This window comes from Grampus griseus (assembly GCF_964374135.1).
Source record: "Grampus griseus genome assembly, chromosome: 6".
Taxonomy (NCBI): Eukaryota; Metazoa; Chordata; class Mammalia; order Artiodactyla; family Delphinidae; genus Grampus; species Grampus griseus.
The window spans coordinates 42,990,773-43,010,945 of NC_139000.1; the positions used below are offsets into that span (position 1 = coordinate 42,990,773).

At 37.1% G+C, this 20,173-nt stretch overlaps 1 protein-coding gene and 1 pseudogene across 3 annotated transcripts in view; both read left to right on the top strand.

Annotated features, from left to right (window-relative positions):
* The window catches only part of PRUNE2 (prune homolog 2 with BCH domain), a 271,709-nt gene that overhangs the window by 47,163 nt on the left and 204,373 nt on the right, over positions 1 to 20,173 (top strand). For both annotated transcript variants that reach the window (XM_082655958.1, XM_082655959.1), the window contains exons 2-4: positions 2,854 to 2,958; positions 7,160 to 7,362; positions 9,467 to 9,630. In XM_082655958.1, the coding sequence (XP_082512084.1) occupies positions 2,854 to 2,958; positions 7,160 to 7,362; positions 9,467 to 9,630 (472 nt within the window). The remainder of the gene's footprint in view (positions 1 to 2,853; positions 2,959 to 7,159; positions 7,363 to 9,466; positions 9,631 to 20,173) is intronic.
* On the top strand, positions 419 to 752 carry LOC309823813 (ER membrane protein complex subunit 6-like; annotated as a pseudogene). Its single transcript has one exon. The product of its transcript is annotated as an ER membrane protein complex subunit 6-like (transcript).

Below are 20,173 nucleotides of genomic sequence, written 5' to 3' on the forward strand. Positions count from 1 at the left end.
AGGAAGCTGGGAGAGGAAGGAATGGGAGCTACAGATGGTGATGGAAGGGCAGTGGTTGTAAGTATCTTCAGAGAGTTTATAACGTTTTAAAATCCTGTTGTTTGAGTGCAAGATGGCGCCGTGGGAATCCCTACCACGGGCTGTCTGAGGGAGCGCCGAGCTATTGCGTCCGCTGCCGGGTTCCAGGTAACTGGGCGAGTCTGGGCGGGAAATGCAGATGTGCCGCCAGCAACCCCGAGCCCTCAGCCTTTTCAGCGTCTTTCGAAGGTCCGAGACTGAGGGGTGCGAGGTCTCCGCAGCCCCAGGGGGAGGGGCGGCGCGAACCCAACTCGCCACGCTCCGGGCGCCACCTGTAACTTGGTTCTCTCCGCAGCCCCGCGTTGCTCCACGAGAAAGCAGAGGCCGAGCCCGGGCGGGTGCGATGGCCGCTGTGGTGGCCAAGCGGGAGGGGCCGCCGTTCATCAGCGAGGCCGCTGTGCGGGGCGACGGCGCCGTCCTGGATTACTGCCGGACCTCGGTGTCGGCGCTGTCAGGGGCCACGGCCGGCAAACTCGGCCTCACCGGCCTCTACGGCTTCATCTTCTACCTGCTCGCCTCCATCCTGCTCTCCCTGCTCTTAATTCTCAAGGCGGGAAGGAGGTGGAACAAATATTTTAAGTCGCGAAGACCTCTCTTTACAGGAGTCTCATGGAGGCCTCTTCACCTATGTCCTGTTCTGGACGTTCCTCTAGGGCATGGGGCACGTCTACTGAAACGTGGGCAGGGATGACTTTAAAAAAAAAAAACAAAAAACAGATTGGGAGGAGTGTTGCCAGAAATTAACACCAGGTAGACTTACCTAAGTTTTAAAATTGTTGGAGTCGCCCCTTGTCCTGTAACGTTATAAATAATTTATATCTTAAGACGAAGAACCTGTACTGTTCTTCAGATTAAATGAAAAGTGAGACCCTTAAAAAAAAAAAAAAAAAAAGGGCTTCTCTGGTGGTGCAGTGGTTGAGAGTCCGCCTGCCGATGCAGGGGACACTGGTTCGTGCCCCGGTCCGGGAAGATCCCACATGCCGCAGAGCTGCTGGGCCTGTGAGCCATGGCCGCTGAGCCTGCGCGTCCTGAGCCTGTGCTCCGCAACGGGAGAGGCCACAGCACTGGGAGGCCCGCGTACCGCAAAAAAAAAAAAAAATCCTGTTGTTTTACTACAGATCAAGATGTCAATATATTTTAAAATATATACATTTATTTTAATTTAACAATATTGCATACTGGACGACTCATCTGCAATATTGATCCTGCCGTCATTCTCTACATTGATAGGCTCTTGACCGAGCCTCCTCCGAGATTTACTTTATTATGTTCCTTGGGCCACAGCTTGGTTGTTGAATAACTAGTTTCTGAGTCTGATATGGCAGTTCCCTATACATACCAACACATTGTAAGAGGCCTAGTAAGTTACTAAATAATCCTTTACCTTTGTTCTGTAGAAAAAGGAATAACAAGTCTTTTTTATTGAAGTGGTCACGAACAGTGGATTTTTAATGTAGGTTTTTTGAGCAGTACTATAATTGAGTTGGCTTTCTAGTCAGTCCTAAAAAAAGAAATTAAAACAAAGGATGAAAAGTGGAGGAAGTATATATATGTATCATCTCTGACATACTATAAAGGTGTCAATTTAGGCTACACATCATTATTGGACAGTTTTGTTGTGTAATTTTCTGAAAGTGATTAGATCTTTAGCAATTCCAACTCAGTATTTTATAAGGACGTCAGCCTTCTGTAAAGGAATTTTAAGGAAGTATTGAGTTAGCCAGGAAAGAAAATAGTATGTATTCTCTTACAGAGAGGTGACAATATACACCCTTTAATAGCAACTGATTTGTATTTTTAGAGAAATAATACTAATCAGAGTCCTCTCTCTGGAGGGAAGAAAAGTGTTACCACAACTTTTATTTGCTAACTGATAGAATGTAATGCAGAGAGAGCATATCCTGTCACCCAAAATGTGGCAGAAAAAATAAATTCCTACCAAATTGTGTTGCACGCCAGGGACATATGAAAAAAGTCACTGTCTCTCAAAGAGAGAGGAACGTCTTATATAAGGAAGTGATATGGAATACTGTGGAACTGCTCTTTAGACCAAAATAATCTTTTACTAAAAAATTATGACTCAGAGATACAGTTCATATTAAGTTAGATTGTGGATGATCTTAATAAAACCACATTTTTGTTGGAGGAGGTCATTGAGAGGACATGACTGCCAGTTGACCCGAGAGCTAGACCCTGGCAACTGGAGGCTCCTCACCCCCTCCCCTGACCTTGGAAGGTACAATCTGCCCACTGATCACACAGTGGGAACCATTTTCAAGGACACAGCCTCGAGAGAGCAATGCGTTGTTGAGACCACACGTCACTGAAGCCAGTTAAGGCCTCTATATAAACTTTTGATTCTGGTGGGCAGGTGTGGAGATATACTTGTCTTGTGGCCGCCCAAGACAAGCCTTGTAAGTAAGTTCCCTTGCATACTGAACCTGCCACCTACCAATCTGGAGTGGCCTGCCTCTTTCTTCAATCTCCCCTTGCCTTCTGTATATGGGGGCCAGTTTCAGATTTCACCCAAGGAAGCTCCCAAGGTTTCGAACCAACAATTTTCTGTTCCTGACAATTAACTAAAATTTGAATGAGCATTTCTGAATGTTAAACATGTTGTGCAGTTTTATGTCCTTATATAAAACTTCATGATACATTTATGAATTTCTGCAATTGTCTGAATATGGCTAAGGCATACTTTAAAAAAGATTGAAAAATATCCACTTTATATTAATCTGTTGTTAAATTGTGATGTTTTATTTGGATTTGTTTCAGAATCGAAGCAAACGCTTGGAGAAGGTCCATGTGGTTATTGGACATAAATCGTGTGACCTGGATTCTCTCATTTCTGCCTTCACATATGCTTACTTTCTAGACAAGGTGAGGGAAAAGAAGATTATGCTTTTTATTTGAATTATGATATAACTTTTAAAAACAAACATTTTCAGGAAAAACAAGGAAACTTAAATTTTCATGTTCTGGTTTATTGCAGAGAATAATGTATTATAATCCATTAATCGATATTTATTGGTCACTTATTACATGTTAGGCATTGTTCTAGTCACTTTTACTGACTCTGCATAAAACATTATTTCAATAAGATCAATTTTTTTCAAATAAAAATTTAAAAATTTTATAATAGATGATTACTTTTATGGAAATTCAGAGAACTGACAAAAGTAAGGATCAGAATGTCTTGTTTTCCTTTACTATCCTTGTTGGATAATCTTGCCTTTGGGAGTAGAAAAATATGTGCAGAATAACCTGTGTGAACATTACATGAAGTACAGAGCATACTGGCTGGAATTTTCAGTAATAGAGATATTACATGTCACATCTATATTCTGTGTTTGCCTTTTAGCCTGACTTTGCACAGCAAGGTCATTCTCAGTTGCAGTCATCTCCCTTGGGCCAGAGGTGGAAAAGACCTTTCTTGAAATAAACTGTTTTAAAATTTCCATTCCATAAATTCATCAGCCCATGTTAATGGCTCACCTTAAAGCCTAAAAAATTACATTATGAGTGTCTCAGTGCTATTCCCAATTTCACACAGTTTTTAATTTTCTGGAGTTAAATTTGTTTTATTCCAATTTTGTTTGGATCCTTAACTCTGAGAGTATGCATAGCTGATCTAGAACGATTTAAATTCACATGGAACCCAGTCTTCCAGAATGAGCTATAGGTGGCAAGAATGGCTTTGGGTCAGCAGCTGACAAAAATGCCAGACAAAATCTTCTCATATCTACATACGGCTTTCTATCAAATTTATCTTAAAATGTGCCAAACTATACAAGGGAGATTAATTGGTATGAGGAGAGAAATGTGCCTGTGTTAAGACATGCATATCGAATACTAATCTTATTAACTGAATTTTTTCTTATTTATTTTTTTATTGAAGTATAGTTAATTTACAATATTGTGTTAGTTTTGAGTGTACAGCAAAGCGATTCAGTTACTTTGCTGTACACTTGATTTTCAGATTCTTTTCCATTATAGAATATTTCAAGATACTGAGTATAATTCCCTGTGCTATGCAGTAGGTCCTTGTTGTTTACCTATTTTATACATAGTAATGTGTATCTGTTAATCCCAAACTCCTAATTTATCTCCCCCCACTGCCCGCCTTAACTGGGTTTTTTGTTTTTTGTTTTTTAAACCTCTTTATTGGAGTATAATTGCTCCACAATGGTGCGTTAGCCTCTGCTCTACAACAAAGTGAATGTCACACAGATACATACGTCCCCATATCTCCCCCTTCCTGTCTCCCTCCCTCCACCCCATCCCACCCCTCCAGGCAGTCACAAAGCACCGAGCTGATCTCCCCACGCCACGCGGCTGCCTCCCACCAGCTATCCACTTCACGCCCGGTACTGTATACACGTCCATGCCACCCTCCCCCCTCGTCCCAGCCCACCCCGCTCCCCGTATCCCCAAGTCCACCCTCTAGTAGGTCTGTGTTTTTATTCCCGTCTTGCCCCTAGGTTCTTCATGACCATTATTATTATTATTATTATTTTAGATTCCATGTATATGTGTTAGCATACGGTATTTGTTTTTCTCTTTCTGACTTACTTCACTCTGTATGACAGACTCTAGGTCCATCCACCTCACTACAAATAACTCAATTTCGTTTCTTTTTATGGCTGAGTAATATTCCATTGTATATATGTACCATATCTTCTTTATCCATTCATCTGTTGATGGACACTTAGGTTGCTTCCACGTCCTGGCTATTGTAAATAGAGCTGCAGTGAATATTTTGGTACATGACTCTTTTTGAATTATGGTTTTCTCAGGGTATATGCCCAGTAGTAGGATTGCTGGGTCGTATGGTAGTTTTATTTTTAGTTTTTTAAGGAATCTCCATACTGTTCTCCATAGTGGCTGTATCAATTTACATTCCCACCAACGGTGCAAGAGGGTTCCCTTTTCTCCACACCCTCTCCAGCATTTATTGTTTGTAGATTTTTTCATGATGGCCATTCTGACCGGTGTGAGATATCTCATTGTAGTTTTGATTTGTATTTCTCTAATGATTAATGATTTAACTGGGTTTTTTGACTTCTAGAAAAAAGGCGTTGCTTGTCTTGAGAACATAGAGTTGACTGAACCAGACTGGTTTTTAGACTGACCATGGGATGGACTCTTAAGGAAATTATATAATAATAATGACACCACCACCAACAGCTACAGTGTCCTAAATGAATATAATAACATCCAACAAAAGGAGTGAGAAAACTAGTTGTAATAGTAAAATAGATAAAGAGATGTGAGGCCTCTTTTCTCCCTCTTCTAAGGCTCGTTACTAAGCATGGGGACCAATATGGAATTAGTGATGGGTCCCATACTGGGAATTTGTTAAATATCTGTGTCTTCCTCTTAATTTACTGGACCCTGCCCCCTATCATGGGTCTGCATCTCCATTTTAATTTTTCCTGAGAACCTGCCTACTCCCTCTCAGAGTATTAACACATAGAAGGACAGAGTTTGCAGCTTCACATGTTTGACTGTTTAAATACTTTTCACTCTGGTAGGTAAGCCCCATTCTATGGATGGTGAAAACTGAGGTTCAGAAAGAAAAATAGCTTTCTCAAAGTCACACAGCAGAGGCTGGGGCTAGAACCTAGTTTTTCTGACTCCAACTCCAGAATAGGTCCTGCCAGGATAGCCTCAGGCCACATGGCTCCTGACTTAGGTTTCAGTATGAGGAGTTAGATATAACTCTATCAATTAATAAGAAAAACAACTTGCTATGCATAAATTGCTAATAATTATTACACGATTGTGATTCTGTATTAGCCTGACAGGTGGAATAAAACCCACCTTGTTGGAATGGCTTTGTGCTTTGTATTCCATAGCAGTAGGTGATTCATTTATTCCACTCAACAAATATGTGTTACCTACTTTGTGCCAGACCATTTTATGCACTGAGAAACATAACTGAACAAAAAAGACAAAAATCCCTGCTAGGAAGGGGAGATGGATGATAAAGATGTGAAAACTGTGTAATAAATACTAGGCTTGTGACAGAGCTGGTGATGATGAGAGAACAAAGGCCATTTACTTTATGCAAAAATTCAGTGTTCCCAAACCCCATATTCTCTCAGCGATATTTAGGGTTTATGGCCATAGACTCATAGTCATTTTTAAAAGCACCTTCATTTTAAAAATTCCTATGAAGAAATAAGTTTATTATTGTGAATCTGAAATTCTCTAACGTCTACCCATCTCCTGTTTCCCCCCATCACTACAGTTTTTTTTAAGAGGTTTGTTAACATAAGATTTAAAAAAATAATACAAGAAATTAATAGAAATCACAATCTGCTAGTCTGTGGGCCGGATTTTGGCTCATATGAGTTTTCACTAACCTACACAGTATTTTTTTTTTTTTTTTTGGCCTTGCCGTGCAGCATGTGGGATCTTAGTTCCCCGACCAGGGATCGAACCCATGCCCCCTGCATTGGAAGTGTGGAGTCTTAACCACTGGACCACCAGGGAATTCCCCTCCTACACAGTATTTTTAATTAAAAAGTTAATTGTAACAATTAAACATCACAGATAATACCCCCAAATCAAGATTTCTAGCTTTTCTTGTGTAATTGAAAGATTTACCTATCCTCGACCTGAATTTTTTGCATGGAAACAATGGGCTGGAGCCAAGTGGCAGGCTTCCAGTATAGATGGGTCATATAGGCCTTCTGTGTCACCACAGTCTTGACCTATCCTGCTGTAATCATTCTAATTTTCTGCTGATTCCATAAAGACATGTGAATTTGTTTCCTATGAAGAAGAGAATGTGTATGTATATTTTTCAGTCGTGGAAGGGGTGCAAAGAGACATAAAATATTTCAAGAAAGGCACGAGAAGTTTCATGTGGAGTAACAAGAGGTTAAAAAAAAATAGGGGCCACTTACCCAAGGAAAATGCTCTGCTAATTGGGTTCAGGAAAAGCTGGTTATGAATGTCAAGTGGTTTAGCGAGGCTTGGTTCCCCTTCCAGTTATCCTCAGGTTTGAGAAAATGTAGTTGTATTCTTTCCTCCTGCTGCTGTCAGTGATTCAGTCAACTTTTTTTCCTGGTAGGTCAGCCCACCTGAGGTTCTCTGTTTGCCCGTGCTGAACATATCAAGAACTGAATTCAGCTACTTCACCGAGACAAGGTTTATTTTAGAAGAGCTAAATATCTCTGAATCATTCCACATATTCCGAGATGAAATTAATCTGCATCAGCTAAATAATGAAGGGAAGTTATCTCTAACACTTGTTGGCAGCAACATGCTGGCGAGGTAAGGCTTCACAGGAGGCTCTGGAGGGAGGTTTGATCTTTTAACAAAGGTTCTTTTGTGCAAAGTGTTACCTTGTTCAGGATTTTTGTAGTTTAGGGAGATGTATTAAAGGCCAAGGACATTCACAGGAAAGGGAATGTGTTTTTTCTCTTACGTCAAAATTCAGGCTATGCCAGTTCTCTGTTTTTACTTTGGCATTTCAAATATGACATCTTTGAGTGGAAAGTTCTTGTAAAATAGACCAAAATTATAATTTTAAATCATTTCAAACACTTTCTTATAGCAACGTGACAGTCCTATGTATTGTTGCTGAAAATGTATAATGAAGATTGAAATTAAACACTAAGTAAAACTGAAAGATTCTTATCTCAGTAGTGAAATGGAAAATTATGTACATGGGCTATGAAAGCTCTTTGATCACTGGCTCATTTATTCATAGCATTATACTATAAAAGCAGGATGGATTTTTGATAGTTCATATAATTTGAACTCCTTATTTTATGGACAAGAAACCTGAAACCCAGTGTTGCAAATGACTTGCCCAAAGTACCACATGCAGTTAGTAGAAGAGTTTGGACGAGAACATGGGTCTTCTGCTTCCTTCAATAAGTCCTTAGGGGCTGCTAACTGGTACATAAATCTACAGGTACATAAAGAGAAATGAGACAAATTCCCTGCTTTCAAGGACCTCACAGCCCATCGCAAAGAGTCCTATTCTGATAAGCTGTCTGTTGCTAATGAGTGAAGAGTCCCCAGTAGTTTGAGATGATAGTTTTTTTGCACACTTTGCCAATTTGCTGATCATTGATGACATTCACCAGTGGACGCTGATCTTAGTATACATGAAATAAAAACGTGTACAAGTATCTAATTTTTAATCTAACCATCTTTAGGGATGAATACGCTGGATCAGTCATGCAGTTCATTCAGTTATAAAGAGTTTGGAAAATAATCTGCCTTTGTGGGCTGTTTTTATCCCCATGTTATTTGAAACACACAAAATTCTTTTGAATAATATTTATCAATCAGTTGTTGACAACTGGCTGAGAGTTATTCATAGGTTATTTGACTGACTTCAGTTATTAGTGTTCAGGATGATCACATGCTTGACTAAATTTACGTGTTAACTTTTTCAAACCAACTATAACACAAGTAGATGTGGACAAAAACAATGCAGGAAGCCAAAGGAGTGAACTATGAAACATGTGTTTCAGTCAAGATCTTAGGGAGAGTTTTGTAACAATTAAAATGGAAACCGTGCTGGTTTTGAGACTGAAATTGTGAAGTCTGGCTTTTGGATTGTTTATGAAATAGGATGTTTTTCAATATCAAATTGAGATCATTTTCTTCATTTGCCATTCTTTGGTTTTTGGCAGACAGAAAGAATACAGTTTTATCCACATCTTTCTTCCTGCCTTCGATAAAAGCCAGCTCTATCTCATGTAAAAAGAATGATGTGGAAATAAATAAGCCAGTAGTATTTTTTCCTCCAGCACCATAACTGGATGTGTGAACTTTGGAACTAGATAGAGTTTAAATACAAGTAGTCTACTTACTAGCTATGTGACCTTGGTCACTTTTATTTTATCTTATATTTTTATACAATTTTTAAAGGTTACACTCCATTTGCAGTTTTTACAAAATGTTGGTTATATTCCCCATGTTGTTTTAGTCACGTTTCTTAACCTTTTCATGCCTTTTTCCCCCATTGTAAAATGGGGATTTTAATAGAACCCATTGAATAGGGTCATTTTATGGTATAAAATGTGAAAATACTCTGAAAGTATTTATTATAGTGTCTGACCTGTAGTGGAAGCTCAGTAAATATTAGGTATAACAATGATTATTATTGTTGTTATTATTATGTCCAACAGCAGAACAAGAGGTGTGAAGAGGTACTAAGGCGTGAAGATCTTCTAAGACTCTTGGGGAGCTGATTAGTTGAAATGAAATGTGATAACACATAGAATAAGTCATGTGAACTTACATATGTATTTGGCTATTAAGAGGAGGTCATTTGTGTGGAAGCAGAGGTTAAATAATTCCAAAAAGCAAGAAAACATGCCATATCTCTTCCTCTTCCTCTCCTCCATTTGCTTTACAGTGAGGACAAAACTTTAGAATCAGCAGTCGTCAAGGTCATTAATCCAGTTGAGCAGGACGATGCCGGGTTTGAGTACCGAGAGTCTTCCTCCTCTCTGGTGGTGAAAGAGATTCTCCAGGAGGCTCCCGAGCTCATCACCGAGCAGCTGGCTCATCTGCTCAGAGGTGAGAGATGACTCTTTCTATTAAATACTGGAAGGCTTAATGGAGTGTCTCTTGACTCGCTCATGCAGAAAGAGTGCGATCCATTCTTGGGTTAACAATCCCTTTCAAGACCACGGGAAGCTTCATCAGAGAGGCAGGGAGTAAAGAGTTTGTTAAAGAGTAGCATTATATTGAATATTAAAAATGTGCATTTAGAAACAAGCATGAAGGATCTTTGCTCTTGCACCAGATCAGCATATTAAATGGACCTGCTGCACTTCTGCTGGGGAGCGGGAATAGCTCCTCTGGCCATCTGACAGCTTCCAGAGGTGATTCTCGCTCCGGAACAGAGTGGATATGGGCCAGAATTCCACACCCCTACGTGGAAATATCTGCTGGTACTTATACATGCCTCGTTTATATAATACTGCTTGTATGGCAAAGTTACGCACCTTCGTTTTGGTGATATTGTGCAGGGCTTTTATGGTCAGATTGCCACCTCCTTCTCCCCCCATCCTGTGGTGTTTTCCACCTTCACCAGCCTGCTTTAAGCACACCATCGTCAATTATCCTCGTCTCTCTTTCGTCTTCCTCAGTGGAGCCCATCTCTTCTAAAAAGTGGTTTCCAAGCTGGAAATTGTCAGTTGACTTTGGTGCCACAAAATTAACCACAAAAATTCCATATTATCTTGTGTAGGGCAGTTTGGGGTTTTGTATAAAGCTTTTTTTCTCCTTCCAGCAATCCGTCTTGAACATGGTAGACAAAGACTTTTCTCAGAAGTATTTGACATAGGAAAGTGAAAAGCAGTGATTAACAGGCTGAAAGAATTAAAAAAGGAAAGAGAAGCCCAAGAATACGTGACAACTCTTTTAAGGCCTTTTTCCTTTGCTTCCTCTACTACTACCAGAATTTGGAGAGAAAAAGGTCCTAGATTTTTATAGTTCCGACAAATGTCTTAGAACCAGCGGCCCCAGTCAACCTGTTTTAAATACTTTTCTGGCTCTGGACATCTGTAAAACTGCTCTCTGGGAAACTGTGCCTTCAAGTAAACTAAGTCAGCGCAATCATTTATTTATGACAGAGCAGAAGGGAAATAAAGGCGATCGGGGATCTCGGCCAAGAAGGAAGTTGTTTGGCAGTGCAAATATGTAGTGCAGGCAAACACTAGAGAATATGCTGTTTAAACATTTTGCAAACTAAGAAGTTTGGTTTATTGTTCAAAAAACATACAAGTGTTGTTTAGTAGGAAAGAAATGTAGTCAAGGAATAGTTCATCATGATTTTCTATAAGTAATAAAATAGTATCAAACTGCAGTACATTGGAACAAAGATATGATTTTGTTGTTGACGATGATGATAACAATGATGATATTCAGATTTAGGGAATTAGAAGGGATGCAGACCCTCTTGTTAGTTACCTTAGTTTTAGTTTTCAAAGCTACCAAGAATTAGAACTATGGTAAAGGACCTTGGTTTTTCTTATCATCAGATATTTTTCATAACTTTGGGCTTGAGATGGCACTGGAAAGCTGGCAGGATAGGGACATCACTTCCTTGTTGCTTGGAAATTGGAATTTGAACGGATAGAGTGCCTCTACCTGTGAAGACTGCCAATACAAACGCTGTCATGAGGAAGCCAGAGTCACTGAAGCCTGGGAGGCAGTAGACATGGGTGTGTTATAGTGGAAAGAGGGCTCTGGGGACCTTTGACCAAAGTGTGTGCATGTGCATATGCATGTATACATTACGTGGAAGGGAGGTGAAACATCACTGAACAGTTTGGCCAAAAGGGAACGGAAGGATTATGATCCGAGGAGTTTGACTTTAAAAAGGTAACTGAAATGTTCAGAGTGAGAAGGGCAATGGGCCAATTTTTAAAACCTCTTGAATCTTTAATAAATATAAGAAAGGAACCAAGTCGAATTTTGCTATATTCACTAAGCTCAAACTTAGATATTAGGGCTTCCCTGGTGGCGCGGTGGTTGAGAGTGCGCCTGCCGATGCAGGGGACACAGGTTTGTGCCCCAGTCTGGGAGGATCCCACATGCCGCGGAGCGGCTGGGCCCCTGAGCCATGGCCGCTGAGCCTGCGCGTCCGGAGCCTGGCTCCGCAACGGGAGAGGCCACAACAGTGAGAGGCCCGCGTACCGCAAAAAAAAACACTTAGATTTTATAGTTTTCCAATCATGTATTAACACCAAACCTACAGGGAAGTTTTAAAGGGAACTTTTTTTATGTGCCTGTAAATAATTTTAGGATTCATTATTTTCATAACATAATTCTTTCTAAAGAGTTTTCTCTGGAAATAGCTATGTTATTTTGTATTTTGGGGTGCTCAAAATGATCATTAATTTGACACACATGTCTAGAACATGTATTATGCATTCTTCTAGGTCTTGAAGGAATGCAAATTTCTACACACACCTCTGCCATAAAGAATTTTGAAAAATGTCTGTTTCCAGATGTCATGAGGGTTAAATATTTACAGTCAAGAATTGAAAGAATCTTTAAAAACAGCATAATTGGACCTCTATGAAAGATATATTATTATAAACTTTGTGCCAAAAAAATCTGAATATACTCCAAACTAAGTACTTAATCAATTTGGTTGTTCTTTGCCTTTCATTCTCATGATCATATCCTAAAATCCATCATGCTGAGGCACACTGGTGTGCTGTAAGTGGATTTCAAGTGGGCCAAGATATTGATCCCCTCAGTCCTTGGAGAGGACCCTAAGTATGCCTCCTAGCCTGGTAGGCTGGAAAAAAAAATCTAATTTTCTGTGTGTTCCTTAATGTGCAAAAGATTGAGCCTACTGTTCCACTGTTCTTATCTTTGGTGCCTGGAACAGTGCCTGTCATATAATAGACCCTCAATAAATCCTGTCATAAAATGAATTTTGCAAGATTGTTTATATAGTTTCTGTTTTTATGACTATATTGATTTAATTGGTACTATGATATTGTAATTTCCATTTCATTCCAGCCCACCCCTACAATATTCTTAATGTCCAGAATTTGAACATTGCTTCTTCCAATAATAACCCCCCACTTTTTTAGCTTTTAGAAATCCTTGTTTTCGTATTTTGCAAACGTTTGTTTTTATTTTCAGCTTTTGGTTGTCCACTTCATATATATAAGTTTAACCCTTTCATGGAGTATAATACATGCACAGAAAAGAATACAAAACATAAATATAAAAATATAAATATACAGTTCAGTGAAATATCACAAAAGGGACACCCTTTTAACAATTAACCAGGTTAAGAAGTAGAACAAGATGACCGCTTTGTGCCCCTCCCCATCGCCACTCACTCCCTCTCTAACTAAGGGTAACCAATATTCTGATTTTTATGGCGCACACTTTCCTGCTTTTCTTTAAATTTTACCACCGCTATGTGTCCCCCATAACACTAGAGATTGGTTTTTGTCTGTTTTGTATATTATGTAGATGGAATCATATAGTATACACTCTCATTGTTATTAGATCTCTATATTTATATTAAATGTAGTATCTATTTGCATAGGTCAGTTATCTATCATCTATTATTTATTTATTTTATTTTTTATGTCCTTTCTTCTTCCATAGAATATTTGAAGTGGTTTACAAAAATACATGTAAATATAACAAAACAGAAAAAAGGGTCAGAGTCAGGAAACATACAAATAAATAAATTTGGAGGAGTAAAAGTGGTGTTCTGTTTGAAAGTTTGAATAATAGCTTCCTGGAGTCAATGAAAAAATAGAAATATAATTAATTGTAAAACTCATATTATTACTAAAACAAACACATATACCAGTTCCTTATTAAAAGAACATCTAAGTCTAAAGGTTTTTTCCTTATGTCAGTCTTCTTGAAAAGACACCTAATAGTCATAGGTATCCTCCAACTTTTACATATGTAATAGCATTTATACAGGAACTGGGCAGAGTGCATCACACACTTTCTGCTCCTCAGTCAGCGTATGGGGATGGTTTTAATCAGCTTCATCTTGTCTAGTAAACGTATTTCCTGTTCCAAATCTCTTTTCTATACATGCTGATGTTTTTCTCTAAATACAGGATAGTGATACTTAAAATCAGTCATATTGGAATCTTTTGTAGTCTTACACTCACTGCTGTAGCTGTATATCAAAATGTTTGCATTATGCAATAATATTATATTCAAATATGGAGGTAGAACCTGATTATTATGGATGCTGTTAAAAGATCATTTGTATACTGATTAGAAGTAGGTATCAAGTTGCCAGTGTAGAAATAACCTGCTGTGTTTATCTAATAATCTCCCCTGTCATGCTATCATATGGACCTTGGCAGGAGAGTTATGGATAAATGTCAACAGGTGACCCAGCCATGGCTAATATGTGTTCAGGCTCTGTGGGGGATTTAACAACGTTGACATAATTTGTGTTTTCTTGAATTAATACTTCTTACAATAGCTAGGTCTTGCTGTTGTCTTTCAGTAGGACATACCTCAAACTTAGAGATTTCAGGATACAAATCATTAGCATTGCTTTCATCTGAAAACGCATAGATTTACTTATGGAGATTACTTTCTAATTATTTGTGTAAGAAATTATTTGTCTAAGAAAAGAATGTGCTCATTCAGATGAGATCATAAGTAACCCTGATTTTTGGAAATGTGTCTTTTCATCCCCTTCCTATCTCTGTTTTTGCTGTTGTGGTTCCTGTTTCTTTGCTTTTTTTCTTTTCTTCTGACTTTTCATCTCCTCCTCCTCTTTCTACTTTCTCCCTCCTACTACCTGCTTCTAAGATTTTGCTGTTATCATTTTCAAATAAGCTGCAACCTGTTCTATCTAAAAGTCACATTATACAGTCATGGTGGCCTAAACTTGGTGTTTGGTTATGCCCTGGGTTTGTACCAAAAGCAAACAATTATAGACCTGCCAGACTCCTCAACCTGTATTCTTTTATTTCCTGCAGAAATGTTTACTAGAGGGTAATTGCTAAATTTAAGGTCCATTAAATTGCTGAATCATCGCATTGGGGGTTTGTGTGCCCACATATGTGTGTGTGTGCTTCACAGAACCAGCTGGCGATGATGAGACTGCAGCCACTGATTACCAGGCAGGTTTCCATCAAAACCACACTTCACCCGGCCTTTCATGTTTATGTGTATAAAGCCTTGACAGAGCCACAACTTGAATAGTGAAACAGATAACAGCTTGTTCTTAGCTTAGGACGCGGAAAAACTATGCCCTAGGTTTTAAAGAAACAACTCTCTCCTTCTGGTGGTCATTCCATTTGAACTTTAATAAAGAATTGTTGCTTGCTATTTTCATAGCCTAGATTAACAGCTTCAAAAAGATCCTTTTAAGGAGGTAAAATAGGAAAGGAACAGAGCCAGTTTTTTTTCTTTTTTTTTTTTTCTCTCTTGCCCAAAGAGTGAATCATCCATCTCCCAAAATGGTTACAAAGTCCAAAAGGAATTAAGCGGCTGTTTTGCTTAGGAAGAGGGATGGCCTGTGTTGGGGGAAGGGGAAAGAAATTATTTTTTCTGCAAGATATAAAACCAGAACATTTCCTTAACCTTCGAATGTTAATTATTTCTTTTGCCATATAAAGATAAATTTTATTCTTAAATTCAGACATTTTAAATTTATAAGATTACTAAGTAGGGCTTCCCTGGTGGCACAGTGGTTGAGAATCTGCCTGCTAATGCAGGGTACACGGGTTCAAGCCCTGGTCTGGGAAGATCCCACATGCCGCAGAGCAACTAGGCCCGTGAGCCACAGCTACTGAGCCTGCGCGTCTGAAGCCTGTGCTCCGCAACAAGAGAGGCCGTGATAGTGAAGAGGCCCGAGCACCGCGATGAAGAGTGGCTCCTGCTCGCCGCAACTAGACAAAACCCTTGCACAGAAACGAAGACCCAACGCAGACAAAAATAAATTTAAAAAATTTTTAAAAAAGATTACTATTAAAAAAAAAGATTACTAAGCATTTGAATAATATGCTCCCGTTTTATCACTGTTCAGGCAGAAATATAAGCTAAGTTGTATTATCTATTTTTTTCTCCTTCCTTCTCCCTTCCCCCTCCCTCCCCCTCTCTATTATTCATCCTTTAATTTTTTTTGTTTTAGTATGAAAAAGAAAATGATCCCAGGTGAAACAGGAAAGAGGTTTAAAATCCCTTCTTTTCTGCTAAGAATTTATCATGCAGAATATGCCTTGACTGTGGTGAATGTTTTCCCCAAACAACTTCTGACTTCATTAGGTCATGTTTGATATTAATGCACTGCAGTTGCTTTTGGCAAGAGGTCCTTCACTTCTCCATTCTTTTGAACAAAGAATATGTGGTTGATTTTTTTTTCTAATGGAATGAAATGTTTGTTACTATTTTTTTTTTTTTTTTCGGTACACGGGACTCTCGCTGTTGTGGCCTCTCCCGTTGCGGAGCACAGGCTCCGGACGCGCAGGCTCAGCGGCCATGGCTCACGGGCCCAGCCGCTCTGCGGCATGTGGGATCTTCCCGGACCGAGGCACGAACCCGTGTACCCTGCATCGGCAGGCGGACTCTCAACTACTGCACCACCAGGGAAGCCCCTGTTACTGTTTTATTATAATTGCTTTCTCCGTTGCTTGTCGTTAATCCCCCATGGCCTGTGAATACCTGGGACGCATTTGGGTACATGTATATGGATTTAAGTATTTTTTAGTTCTGCTGAATTTGCTGGATGTTAAGTCAACTCTTATGCCAAAAATAGGTTTGATTTTGTGAAGAGGTGCCTTTGGCTGCTCCACATCCTGATACTGATATTTAACTAAGTATGTCGCTAAATGGATCTCTAAAGTGAAGTAGAAAAATTTGCTATAGATGAGTCTCTTGGATAAAGTTAGGCCATAGCCTTCCTTCTGCAGTAAAAACAACTCAGAGTATGGTGGCCATTTTTTGAGTTATTGTTTTCCTACTTACATCAGAACATCTTCTCCTTTTTAATTGTCAAGGTAAACCTAATTATAATGTCAGACGTTTCTTTTCATTGAATTATTGTGTAGGATTCTGTTTAGTGCAATATCTGTTATATTAATTTCTGAATACTGCCTTTTTATGTATTTTAAAATTAAGATCCCCAAATTGAAGAAATTGGATTCTTGATTTGACTGTAAGCCAGGCACATTTTTGTGAAATTTATCCCTAAATATTTATATTTTGATGCTAATACAGTTTTTTAATTTAAATTTGATTTTCTAATTGTTCATGATTGTTTATAGACATACAAGGGTTGTATTATTGACCTTATATCCATCAACCTTGCAAAATTTATTTACTATTTTAAGTTTATTTGTATTAATATTTGTATTACTAGTTAATTAATTCATTTGTATTAATGAATAATTCATTTGTATTTTCATTTGTAAGTTCATACACATACCATCTATGAAGAAGTCAGTTTTTATTTCTTCCTTTTCTTTCTTTATACTTTTGCTTCTTTTACCCGTGTTATTTCTCTGGGCTAGGATTCACATTGAAGTGTTAAATAGAAATAGAAATAGCAGGCATCTTTGTCTCATTCCTGATTTGAGGTGGAAGTCTTTCAATATGTCATAGTTAAATTTAATGTTTGCTTTCCTTATTTGGTTTTTACAAATGCCCTTCATCAAATTAAGGAAATTGTCTTCTATTTCCACTTGGCTGAGATTTTATATGATTAAATCTTGGATTTTATCAAGTAGTTTCATTACTTGACATCTACTGAAGTGATCATTTGATTTTTCTCTTCTATTAGTGTGGTGAATTATATTAATTAACTTTGGAATGTTAATTTGTCCTTTAATTCCTAGGAAATCCCTATTTGGTGACAATACAATATCCTATTATATATTGCTAATTTGATTTGGGACTAGCTTTAAAAAACTTTTTTGCAACTACATTTATGAGAGAGACCTGCCTCTACTTCTTTCTTGTAATGTTTCTGTTGAGTGTTGGTGTGAAGATTATGCTGGATTCAGAAAATAAGTTGGGAAGTGTTTTCTCTTTCTAATCTTCAGAAGAATTTGTGTAAAATTAGTATTTTTTAAATGTGTGGAACTATGGCTATTAAACTATGGATTCATTTTAAAATAAATACAAAACCATCCAGATTTTAAATTTCTTTTCCTGCCAGTTTTGGCAAGTTGAGTTTTTCCAGAAATGTCCATTTCCTCTAAAATTTAAAATCTATTAACGTTGTACTTCTCTTTTAATGTCGTTAGAGTCTGTAGTATGTCACGTTTCATTCCTAATACTGGAAAATTATACCTTCTATCATTCTTCTCTCTCTTTTTTTCTTGAACAGTTTTTAAAAAACTGTTAGTCTTTTCAAAGTATCAATTTGTTGTTTTATTTTCTGTATACCTGTTTCTTTCCTGTGTCTTTAAGTTTTGCTCTTACCTTTATTATATCCTTCCTTATACATTTTTTTAGTTGAATTTGTCAGTTTTTTTTAACATCTTATGCTTTTGAGGATATAAAACTTCCTCAGAGCATAGCTTTAGTTGCATCTTACAAATCTAAATGTCATATTTTCATTATCATTCAATTAAAATATATTGTAATTTATGTTGTAATTTCTTCTTTTACCATGAGTTATTTAGAAGTGCATTGTTTATTTTTCAAACATTTGGAAATTTTCTAGTTTTGTTTTATTACTGATTTTTAGACTATTTTCATGATGGCCACAGAATATAACTATGTGATTGTAATCCTTTGACATTTGTTAAGGCTTGATTTTTTTGTCTCAACAGGTAGTTAATTTTGGTTAATGTCTCATTTGTATTAGAAAAGAAAGTATAGTCTGCTATTGTTGATAACAATGTTCAATTTATGTTAATTAGGTCAACTTTGTTACTCATGTTGCTCAAATATTCTACATATTTACAGATTTTTTTTCCTGCTGGTTCTTAGAGTTGCTGAGAGATGTGTGTGCAAAATTTCCCACTGAGACTGTGTTTTTATCTCATTCTTCATCCAGTTTTGCCAATTTTTTGTTTTACATATTTAGAAGCTATTAGGTAATGTTATTAGCTCATATAAATTTAAGATTGTTGTATCTACCTGATGGTTGAATGTTTAATAATAAATACATATTTGTCTTAATTTCAAGTAATTCTTCTTGTCAGAGTCTACTTTATCTAATAATAGTATATTATATCAATGTTACATCTTTTTCTATTCTTTTACTTTGTTTTTCAATATCATTATATCTAAGGTGTGCTCTTGTAAACAGTATATTGCTATTGTAGTTTTTAAAATTCAGGTTCATAATTTTTGTCTTTTAATGGAAGTACTTTGTTTACTTGTTTGTTGTTGGTAAAAAACACATAACGTTAGATTTACCATCTTAAACATTTTTAAGTGTACGGTTCAGTAGTGTTAAGTATATTCACATTATTGTGCGACAGATCTCTAGAACTTTTTTGTCTTGCGACACTGAAACTCTATACCCACTGAACACTAATTGTCTCTTTACATTAATATAATTGCTCTAACATTTGGGTTTAATTTGTCATTTTGCTATTTGTTTTCTATTTATCTCACATTTTCCCCTTCTCCTCTCATTTCTTTACTGCTATTACACTAAATAAGAACTTTTACTATTACATTTCCTTCCATTAGCTTACTAGTTATGAATTCTTTTTTAGAAAATTATTTTAGCATTATAATAAAGATTACAAAATACCATTAAAATCTCTTGTAAATCGATATTTTTGCCACTTGTCTGATCATCCAAGAACCTTAGAGCAATTTATCTCTACTTAGTTCATTCTGCGATTTGTTACTATTGAAATGTATTTTATTTCATTTTATTTTTTTACTAAAATTTTCTTTATTTTTTTGAAATGTATTTTAATTACACATATATTTTAAACTCCATATTATAAATGTTTTATACAGTGAATATTGATTTATTCTTACCCACATATTTATATTCTCCAGTGTTCTTTCCTTCCTGCATTTCTTTGCTTCCATCTATAATAATTTCCCTCTGCCTTTACTGTTTTGTTAGTGTGGGTTCTTCTTGTGACAAATTCTTCCAGTTTATATTTCTGAAAATGTCTTTATTTTGCCTTCATTTTTTTCTTATATTTCAGTATAGAATTCAACATCAGCAATTATTTTATATCAGCACTTTGAAGCTGTAATTCCAATGTCTTCTGATTTTCATCATTTTAGATGAAATTAGCTCTCAGTTTTATTGTAGTTCCTTTGACAGTAATATATTTCTTTTTCTCTGATTTAAAACTTTTTCCCTCTGTAATTTTTAGCTGTTTCACTGTCATGTGCCTAGAGGTGTTTTTCTTTGTATTTATTCTTATTTGGGTTCATAATTTATCTTGAGTATTAGAGTAGTATCTTTCATTAATTTTGAAAAATGATTGACCACTGTTTTTCAAATATTGTCTCAGCCCATTTTTCTCTCTCCTTTCCAAGGGGAATTCCTATTACATATATCTTAGACCTTTTTTCTATGTCACCTATGTTTCTTATGCTCATCTCTATATTTTTATCCATTTTTCTTTCCATGTGTCAGTGAGGATAGTTTCTTCTAAGATATTTTTCAATT